Consider the following 11,294-nt stretch of genomic DNA (forward strand, 5'->3'; position numbering starts at 1 on the left):
GTATTTCCCGCGCCTGTTGAACAACACACTCCATCGACTAAGCCATCTAAAGAGATACAAAAATTCTGTGCCCGTAAGAACTGTATGCAGGGCAATTCAGACAGTTAAGCAGGCAGCAGAGCAGTGCGGTTTGTCGCCATTTTGTTTATTTTCGCGTAAAAGAGATTCGAGAGACGATCATCCAAGCAGATCGTTCTGTCTTCGTCCGGGAAAACGTCAGCTGAGTGCATCTGTGACCACGTTAGAAAGCTGGAAGAACTGGTAAAAAAACTCGCTCGCACGGGGGCTTGTTGGCAGAGGTTGGAACAAATATTAAGATTAAGACGTAACGGAGTCGAGGTTCGCAAGAAGTACGTAGGTCTCCCGATTAGTAGCGCGCCGGTTCCGCGGTGCGGAATCCGTTTCTCGGATCGGACGAGAAAGAGCGAGTGAGTAGAAACCGAAAAGCGGAAGGAAGACAGTTGCCACGAGAGTAAGAAAAGATACAACCGTAGCGACAAGAGAAGGAACAACGAAAGAATTACGAAAATATCGCACAAGGGTGGAATATATACAGTGGGCGTCCCCTGAAAAACTGGGGCTACGCGATAGTTGCTGAAATTGGTCACATCGCGAGTAAATATCAATCGTCGTCGTGTGGTAAAACAACGTCGCTGTCGAATCGTGGTGGTAGTGACGCGAACCTGGGTGCGATTGAAATTGAGCAGCCGCAGCAGAGAAGTCGCTCGGGCAAAAGTCTTCCGTCCTCGACGTAGATAGTCGGTACATCGAACAACAACCAATTTGTGCTTAAAATTCGTTCGTGGATATATCATTTAAACTACCTTCGGAAGTAACCTCGACGGCGGAAGCCGCCTCCGAGGTACCCGGCGCATTCAAGACGACCATCAATATCGGCATTGCGATGAACCACGTTAACGACCAGGAAAACCTTAAACAGCTCAACCTGGCACCAGTTCAGGTCAATGAAGTCGAAGAAATGGATACGCAAGAAGGTATGCTTCACCTTCACTTCATCATCTTATTTCATTTTTTTTTTTTAATTTTCATGTTGTATATGTTATTATTTTTACTTTGAAGGTTATAGAAATTATTCCCGTTTTTTGACGATATATGGTTCCGTAATCAATTTTTATTTGTATATAATTGTCTTTTCAAAATCGAAGTCTACTGTATATTTGAAGTTTATTTAAGTGTAATTATATATGTATGATGAATATATATTATGTAAACAGAATAAAGTAGATAGTGATTTGTTGTATTGATTTGATTAAGAAAACAAACAATTTTAAACTAATATTTCGTTATACTTTGCATATGTATATTGATATCTGGCTTTTCTTTTATTCATAATTGTAAAGGTTTTTGATTGTGTTATAGTTTTTAGAAAAGATTAATTTACAATTAAGATGGCCCACACTAGCTTTAAAGTAAATTACAGCCACCTTGCTTCCCTCTTGAAACTGATTATTTTTTGTCTGAATAATTTTTTAGTACGACTTGAAATTTCACAGATAATCGTGTCAGTCACCTTATAAGAATCACCCTGTATAAGGTTAAAGATAGTTTTTCATTTGATGAAAACATTCATTTGTCTTTTAAGCATGTCATAATGATTGGAATTTGACATAGTTCTTGTCAAATATTTATATAAGTACTTCTATATATTTTCTTTCTTTTAAAACTATTATAAAATCCTAAGTGAATTGTGTAATTCTAAATATATTATAAATAATTTTTACCTCAGATGTTCAGAATATTTATTTGGTAATATGCACCAATTAAAGTACAGCAAATATCAAGTATATGTATGTTAATATTATTGGGAGAATAATTTGTTTGATATACGTAATTAAAGAGAAAGGGAGAGATATATGTACAAATGTTTTAACTTTATAGAAACACCAAATGATGGTGGCGGAGATGGTAATGATACTAGTCCTATGAATGGAGAATCGGAATTAGCTTGTATAGTTCAAGATCAAGAAATGGAAGAAGGTAAGATAAGAATAGCATTTGTTTATTTGATTAAATCTGCTGTTTTATAACATTTATTTTATTAGCCTGTCGATTATATAAGATATTTGTAAAGAACAAAATTTTGAGTCGTTTGCAAAAATTTACATAATTCTTTATAATTGAATTATAATAATTACAGAAAATAGGAACATCCTTAACTTCAGTTAGACATGATTTTATTATATCACTCTATTTGTTGTGATGTTATGAGTAAGAACTTTATTTTTAAACAGATGAAGCAAGATCAGAAGCAACATTTCGCTACACGGCAGAAAATGTTTCAAAAATGAAAGATACTCAACTATCACCACCATGTTACGTTCGTAACTTGCCATGGAAAATAATGATAATGCCAAGGTCAAGTCAAGCACAAGAAAGACCACAACAAAGGTCGCTTGGTTTTTTTCTTCAATGTAATGGAGAAAGTGAATCAGCATCATGGAGTTGTTATGCAGTTGCAGATCTTCGGTTACTTTCTTGTAAAGAAGGACAGGAACCATTCAGCAGAAGTTAGTATAATCTAAAATATCAGTTTATTTAAGTAAATTTTAATTTAATCGATTACATCTCATTAAGCATATACATCTACATTTTAGAGATTCAGCACCTATTCTACAGTAAAGAAAATGATTGGGGATTTAGTCATTTTATGACATTGCAAGATGTCCTTGATCCTGATAAAGGTTTTATTAAAGATGATTCTATTACACTAGAGGTTAGTAATATGCTTATATTATTTTACAGTAAACAAAATTTAAAAACTATATTCTTTAGGAGTATTTCCTTAAAATATTTAATTTTTTTAAACAGGTTCATGTAACAGCTGATGCTCCACATGGTGTCAGTTGGGACAGTAAAAAACATACAGGATTTGTAGGTTTAAAAAATCAAGGTGCTACATGTTACATGAATTCTTTGCTTCAAACTTTATATTTTACCAATCAAGTAAGTTGAATATTTAAGGAGTTTAACAATTAAATGTATTACTTTTGTATGTACTTACACTTCATTGTAACTGAATTTTCTGGTTGTATCTATAATATAGTTGTTTAAATATCTATATCTTTGTTTTCAGTTACGCAAAGCAGTCTACAAAATGCCAACAGAAAGTGATGATTCTAGCAGAAGCGTTGCTTTGGCTTTACAAAGGGTTTTTCACGAATTACAATTTTCTGATAAGCCAGTAGGTACAAAAAAATTAACCAAAAGTTTTGGTTGGGAAACATTGGATTCTTTCATGCAGCATGATGTACAAGAATTTTTACGTGTGGTATGGAACTAATATACCATATCATAAATAATATTACAGTTGAAATTATATTTTTTTTTACTAATAACTGCTTTAGCTTTTAGACAAGTTGGAAAGTAAAATGAAAGGAACATGTGTAGAGGGTACAGTACCAAAATTATTTGAGGGGAAAATGGTGTCATTTATTAAATGTAAAAATATTGATTACAAATCAACCAGAGTTGAAACTTTCTATGATATCCAGTTAAATATAAAGGGCAAGAGAAATAGTAAGTATTGATACATGTACTGTTTGCTATTAATATAAAAGTTTTATATTTATGTTTGTACATGTAATTCTGCATCATATAAAAAATTATCGTTCTTTTAGTTTATGAATCGTTTAATGACTATGTAAGCACTGAAAGTCTGGATGGTGATAATAAATATGACGCGGGAGAACATGGATTACAGGAAGCGGAAAAGGGTGTTATTTTTTCATCGTTTCCACCAGTTTTACATTTGCATTTAATGCGATTTCAATATGATCCGGTTACGGATTGTTCTGTCAAATTTAATGACAGGTACGTAACATCAAAGTGATATTAAATTGTTGAATTGCTATATTTACTTATGCTCTCTATTGAAAAAAATATGCATCTTGCATTTAATAAAGGTTTGAGTTTTATGACAAAATAAGTCTTGGCAAATATTTACAAAATAAAGCAGCAACGAGTGCCGATTATACATTGCACGCGGTCTTAGTTCATAGTGGAGATAATCATGGTGGACATTATGTTGTATTTATCAATCCAGCCGGTGATGGAAAAGTATGTACAACTTTTACGTTAACATTGTATGTGTATACTTACATAGGTACTTTACATAGAATAACTTGTACATTTAAAAAGTAATTTAATTTAACTACATTTTTTATTTAACTTTCAAAACAGTGGTGTAAATTCGACGATGATGTCGTCTCGAGGTGTACAAAGCAGGAAGCCATTGAGCATAATTATGGTGGTCAAGATGAGGACATAACCATACCTGTGAAACACTGTACGAACGCCTATATGTTGGTGTACATAAGGAATTCCGAGTTGGAGAACGTCTTGCAAGAAGTTAAGGAAGAGGATATACCTCAAGAGGTCAGAAACGTCCTTCAAAGAGAACTTTCCCAGGAGTTGAGCGACCTTGAACGTGACAAAGACACGACTGACTCAATTAAAGACTCACACACAGAGACTACGACTCTTCGTCCGTGCACACAAAATTCTCGAAATCCAAATCTCTATATTCATGATTTTTAAGTAACAACTATCATGCAAAGAGCTGGAAAGAGTTGTAAATCGTTTGCATTGTTTTTCGACGAAACTCTTCCCAATTCTTTAATATGTTTTAAGCTAATTAGCTCATAGCATATGAGGTCATCAAATTCATAACACATTATATCAAGTTAAATGCAAGGATGAAATGAGTTTAACAAAGTAGGAACATATTTGAATAGATTCAATATTTTGGACATGTGAAATCAGAAAATAAGATCTACAAATTAAATTTAATAAATTAATATTTTTTTTAGCATCTATATATACATACACATATATTTCCAAATATTTGTTATAAAATTTCTCTTAATATTTTTTATGAACAGAAATTTATAGTGTTATCAGCTACAGGCTGTTATATCACCAAATGTTAATACTAAATACATTATGTCCATTTTCAGGTACGACATGTTGTATGTAATACTTCACATTTGATAATTTTTAAAGTGTTACGCGCGCATTACTTTGCTGAGATTTAATATATGCGTCAAAAGGTGTATTCATTTATATTATATTGAATCAAGTAATTAATAATCTCAATGAAAAAAATAGTGTTTTATTCTGATATAAAACATCTCATGTAAAATTTTACATCACTGTTACCTAAAATGTACATTATCAGTAGATTTTTAATCATTCGTGTTATATAGAGATTTGTTTATCCTGATAATTATATTTCGATTTTTTAACAGAGGATTTTTTGTATGGACGATTGAGTCGTGTAAAAATTAAATTTTTGTTGATTCTTTTGACTCATTTTTTCGTTACTTAAACATTTTATACTAATATATATTGATTGACTGAAGGTTATACAGCTGTAACTAATGTACGCGTTGCACTTCAGGTACTACAAAAAAAACTACAATCGGGTTGATATAGGATCTGATTATTAGGCTACTATCATAATGAGCCTTAGAATCGTTTTGAAATGTTTATTGTAATAAATATTGTACAATATTATATCTAAAACGAATAATTGTATTGTAGTATTTTAAAGCTTTGGGTGAAGAATGCACAGACATATCGCAAATAGATTGGAAATGTGTGAATAACTATATGAAGAATAAGGGCAGGAAAGACTTATTAGTTAATATAGTGAGATAATTATTGAAAATCTGATTTGAAGTAATGAGTCTTAGCTCATGGAACAAATAACGTTGAGGGAAAAATGAAAAAAATGAACAATAAGTAGGATCTATTAATAATGTCGGCTTCTTCCTTAATACGTCTTCTACGGTGTGTTTGTTATTTAATGAAGATCGTTCAGTAAGTAAGGTGAAATGTGATTTATATTATCAAATCCGTGATTTTCGTGAATTAATACTTTGACTCAACGTGGATAACAAAGCTAGGATATTGAACTTTGTAAAAAGGTCTGAATCAATCAATCGAGTCGTTAATTCATTAAATTTTGTCAATGTTAATAGTCAGTATGACCATCAACAGATGCTACCTATTTATTTGTTGTTACATATTAATAAATAGAAAAAACTCAATGCATCATCGACAGAGTGAATACTTCATAATAGCTATAAAGTACCTATAAATAGTATACTAATATTTTAGACATAAAAGAAATGAAAAAGTATGGAATAAACTGTTGAGCACTAGAAAATTTCAAAGAATAGAATTTACATTAGTTAATTCGTAACCACTTTTAATTTTTATTTATTGAACATTTGCAGCTGTATTTTTGTTTAAAACATATCTATATAACAACAGTTCAAAGTGTAAAGCATCTCCACACTACTATGGTTATACATTACATTTTTATTATTATTTAGCATAAATGATGGTCATGTACTCAAAGATAAGTACTTGTTGCATGCAGGTATGACAATTTTGAATTTGCAAATAATATTTATTGCTAGAATTTTATAATTTTTAATTAAAGAATATTTAGTAAGAAAGCTATACAATATAGTTTAATTGAAATTTCAATTTAATTTATGATATAAATTAAAGTGTTGTTCATGGTATACAACTAGAATACAAAAGTTAATGAAATTTATAATTATCATTTAACAAATCAAAATATCATCCCTGTATATAAAAGTACTTGATCATTTTTTTAGCAACGGAATATATAAATTTCGTTAAATTTATTTATAATAAGCTTAGAGTATGGTGCATGATATCATCATTAGCAGCTGAATAATTTTCATTGTGTAATTGTTTGACTTAGTAGTCTGTATTGCGGCAGATGAACAAAATTAAAATTACGTAAATGAGAAACAAAAATCATTCTTTTGATGTTTCGAATACTATCTGTTCTCGAATCTCAAAAGCATGATACCAGCACACTGCTTTTCTAAAAATTTAAATTTTAGAAGACAGATGAGGAAAAAATAACGAATGAGACGAATTTAGTATACATATGGATAATTTTAATTTTGTTGGTCTAGCTGGTGGAGAGGCTGCAAGAGGAGAAGAGGCTGGAACAAATAAGAAGAAAGGAAAGAACAGAAGCATACTTGTATATAACTGTCAACGTCCTTCTTGAGGATAACTTTGACGGTCACCAAGGGAATGACTTGTATGATCCAGAGCATGCTTTGTATCGTGTATTTCGCATACGTAAGCAGTGTACCTTGCACGAGTTTCTCGACTTGCTGAGTGATAGCTTGGTAAGTCCAACTGTTGACAAATTGTTCATGCTATTATACATGATACTATAATGACATGTTATGTTAATACCGATATATCCATATATTTCAAATTATGTAATGTTGAAATATTGGTGTGGCTTCATAATATGTGCTACTAGTTTGGTTATATACTATATTGTGATCATCTACAAGCACGGTAGGTGATTTAAAACACAATATTTATAAATGAATCAAGTGTTTTATTTCAATGTATAATACTGTTTAATTCAAATATCTAATGTAGTGGGATTTTTTCTACAGAAATATCCAATAGAGCAAATTCGTTTATGGCCATTGAACGTACGTTCGAACCAGACCTGTAGACCAATGCCACTTGAATTAGATGTTGATCTGCAAAGATCCATTTACCAATGCACGGAGAATCCAAATGTTTGGAACGTGTTTGTCGAACTTGTTCCTCCAGATTCAGATTTAAGAGCATTACCACCTTTTGACAAGGACACTGATGTTTTATTATTTTTTAAACTATATGATCCTAATAACAAGAAAATTCATTATTGTGGTCATCATTATATGCCTGTCACAGCTAAAGTCCGTAAGTTCCATTTTAAATAACTTGAAAGATGAAAGGAATTAGATCATTATTTCTCTGAATTTGATATTCAAATGTTATTAAATCGTTTACATATTTTATAATCGATGTTCTGTATAATACTACTTATAGATCCTCTGGAAGTATAACTTGGTATAAAACGTGGCTCTTAATTGTTAATGTAAATTTTGTATTTTTATAACAGTGAAAAGTAATTATTATGACGGTTTTGTACAGAGGAACTTATACCAATTTTAAATGAAAGAGCTGGATTTCCGCCGGATACAGAATTAGCGCTTTACGAAGAAATTAAACCGAACTTGGTAGAAAAAATAGATAATCTAACAGAGCCATTGGAAAAAGTTCTTGAAGAATTGATGGATGGAGATATCATTGTTTTTCAAAAAGAAGGTGACAATCAAGCATATGAACTCCCAACCTGTAAAGAATACTTCAAGTAAGTTATAGAATATAATAATTACTTATATTATAAAGAATTATGTGAACACTTCTATTGCGTTTCAGGGATCTATTCCACAGAGTAGAAGTAACGTTTTGTGATAAAACAATTCCTAATGATCCAGGCTTTACAATGGAACTTTCATTGAGAATGACATATGATCAAATGGCAAGAGCAGTGGCACAAAGGGTTGGGACAGATCCATATCTTCTGCAGTTCTTTAAATGTCAAAAGTAAAAATTTCGAGTTTCATATGATACAATAATATTTTGTCCTATGATATGATGTTATATTATGTATGTTTTTGTTTTTTTTTTATTCGTAGTTACAAAGATTCGCCCGGACATCCATTAAAATGTACGTTTGAAGGTTCACTTAAAGAATTGGTTTCTTTTTGTAAACCAAAAACAAAGAAATTATATTATCAGCAGCTCAGTATTAGAGTAAATGAGCTTGAAAACAAAAAGCAATTTAAATGTATATGGGTTGGACCGTCTCTTAAAGAAGAGAAGGAAATTATTCTCTATCCTAATAAAAATGGAACTGTGGCTACTTTACTCGAAGAAGCTAAAAAACAAGTCGAATTATCCGAAAATGGTTCTGGAAAATTAAGGATACTAGAAATTAATTGTAGTAAACTTTCGCCTGGTCCAAAAGAAGATGTACCTTTAGATAACTTAAATGCAAGTGGCACAAAATTATACAGGATAGAAGAAATTCCAAACGATGAATTAAATTTAGCAGACGACGAAATGTTGATTCCCGTTGCACATTTTCACAAGGATGTTTTCTCAACATTTGGTATTCCCTTTTTCTTTAAAATTAAACATGTAAGCATAATTGAATATACGATTAGGTTTTTTAAAATTAGATATTTCAATTTTGTAGTTATAAATATTTTTGTTAATTACATGCTTATAGGGTGAACCTTTCCCAAAAATGAAGGAAAGATTATTGAAGAAATTAGGAGTACAAGAAAAGGAATTCGAGAAGGTAGGCATCTTAATCTAATGTTGCTTGATATTTTATGAGAATTCATAAAAAAACTTTGAAGTTTAAGTTCGCGGTGGTGACGATGGGTAAACCACACTTTATTATGGATTCGCCAGGATACATGGTCGATCTTGCAGACTTCCACACTCATGCAAACCAGAGTAAGTATATTTTAAAAAAAAGCAACCAAAAAGCTAAATAAAAAAGTGCAGCATTTTGTTAATAGAAGATAGTAGAAAAAGCCCATAACCTTGTAGTATGAATTTTAAATTGACGCTGATGAAGAATAAATTTTGTAGTTTATCCACTTTTAAAAGCAGGCACATCGCCACAGAGGCCTTGGCTTGGTTTGGAACACGTCAACAAAGCGCCAAAGCGTTCTCGTATCAACTATCTCGAAAAGGCCATTAAAATTTACAATTAAATTTTCATCATACGAAGAGGAATAAAATTAGGCAGCCACTCATATAATTTATACGACTTTATAGTAAGAAAGCGACGTCTGACACAAAATGGAAATGCGTTTATGTTTTCGGTTCTTCAGCCAGGTTGTGCGCGGTTTTAATATTATGATCATATTAACGAAAGGTAAATCTATGCTTTGTATACGATGGATTAAGAGAGTGTAATGAACATGCAATGATACTTTGTGCATCATGGAACTTCTCCCTTTCGAATCAACAGGGATTTTACGTAGTGGCTGGATCGATGGTACTACGTCGATTTCGCAGTGTATCAACAACGGATTATAGATACTTCTATCAGTGAAATCAATTTTTGTAATTGTAAATATTTTACCGCTTGAATGGCAGTCATTTAAAAAATATTTTTGAGGACAGTGTTTTCAATACATTCAATTCTATCAAGAGCAAGAATTTATTTAAATATATATTTCATTACGAATGTAATTACGGATTGCAACTGCAGAATGAAGATATCTCAAGTGAGGAAACAAAGAGGTATTTATAAATGCAGCATAATATTACTTTTATAGAAAAGTTAATTTTTTTCTAAATTTTGGTTATTTGATCCTGCCACGTAAAATCTTTGTGTTGATTTAAAATGATCTAGAGAGATGTTATATACTGTTCTTCATGATGTAATACTTAACGCTCATTACATACTCCTGTTTTATACCATATTCAGGATGTTTGAAACGCAGATTTACAGCTATGTACTGTAATATAACATGCTGCACACTGAGGTATTTTCTACGAAAAATAAATGTTAACATTTTGTTCATAATCTCATTTCTTATAACATGCATTTTTGTTTGTACATTAAAAAAATCGTTATCGATCTTTAATTTAAAAGAAACGTAAACAAAGTTTTGTTTGCCATTGTTATATCAAAACTTAATATAAAACACTTATTAGATGGTTTATCAGTAAAATTTCTGAGTTGCCTTCCAAACACCCTGGACCTTTTTGCGTTTGAATATATTCTTTTCTGTATGTGCTTTATACGCCTATTCCTATATATTTTACTGAGACTTTACAATTTTGCAAATATATAACAGTAGACTAACATATTAATGAGGCAGAGTTTTAATTTAAAAAGAAAAGAACGTGTCGAGCATAGTAAATGCTCAACTCATCTCGCATTGAATGTAAGTAACTATATTAAAAATACAGAGAACTAAACTATTATTTAAAAAGAAAAATCATTTCACGATTTCATGTTTATCGTTATCTTAAGCTTTTTTTTTATTAGTTAATATTCTACAGTCTTTTCTTCATTTTTAATTCATCACATATTTCGAATCTACTTCTGAATATTTTTTGCGTGAAGACTTGCCACGATATTATACGAGATCTCCTATTATTTATGAATCTTACATTATTCAATGTTTCTCCTGCCTTAACTGTGATTAAAGTCTTTCTTCAAGAGGCGTTCAAACTACGTAGCCCCGAAATACCTAAGAATGTTATTAAATGGACGAAGATGGAGCAATTTATTTCATTTATTTAATAAATAAAGTTTTTTTTTTTGTAGAGACTAGTTTGTCACAATTATAAAAAAGAATGATGGTTTTAAAATTTACAACAAAACGTAAAATATGTCA

At 31.1% G+C, this 11,294-nt stretch overlaps 1 protein-coding gene across 7 annotated transcripts; it reads left to right on the plus strand.

The window, feature by feature from the left end:
- The first annotated feature begins 94 nt into the window (after nt 1–94).
- On the plus strand, nt 95–10,878 carry LOC128887100 (ubiquitin carboxyl-terminal hydrolase 7). Of its 7 annotated transcripts, XR_008459969.1 has the most exons (19): nt 95–995; nt 1,900–1,998; nt 2,253–2,528; nt 2,616–2,734; nt 2,830–2,964; nt 3,095–3,289; nt 3,366–3,537; nt 3,639–3,831; nt 3,924–4,077; nt 4,201–4,395; nt 6,981–7,202; nt 7,485–7,779; nt 8,014–8,233; nt 8,302–8,469; nt 8,562–9,066; nt 9,158–9,229; nt 9,291–9,390; nt 9,529–9,817; nt 9,914–10,878. XR_008459969.1 is itself a non-coding variant. In XM_054142582.1 (18 exons), exons 1-18 carry the CDS (start codon nt 905–907, stop codon nt 9,651–9,653), a joined length of 3,336 nt encoding a protein of 1,111 aa, XP_053998557.1. In that variant the 5' UTR covers nt 95–904; the 3' UTR covers nt 9,654–10,878. The 7 variants fall into 7 exon arrangements, 6 of the variants coding, with proteins under 6 accessions (XP_053998557.1, XP_053998560.1, XP_053998561.1 ...); XM_054142582.1 differs by having other exon boundaries at nt 9,529–10,878; XM_054142585.1 differs by having other exon boundaries at nt 9,547–10,878.
- The last annotated feature ends 416 nt before the right edge of the window (nt 10,879–11,294 follow it).

Source organism: Hylaeus anthracinus, unplaced genomic scaffold, assembly GCF_026225885.1.
Source record: "Hylaeus anthracinus isolate JK02 unplaced genomic scaffold, UHH_iyHylAnth1.0_haploid 11985, whole genome shotgun sequence".
Lineage (NCBI taxonomy): Eukaryota > Metazoa > Arthropoda > Insecta > Hymenoptera > Colletidae > Hylaeus > Hylaeus anthracinus.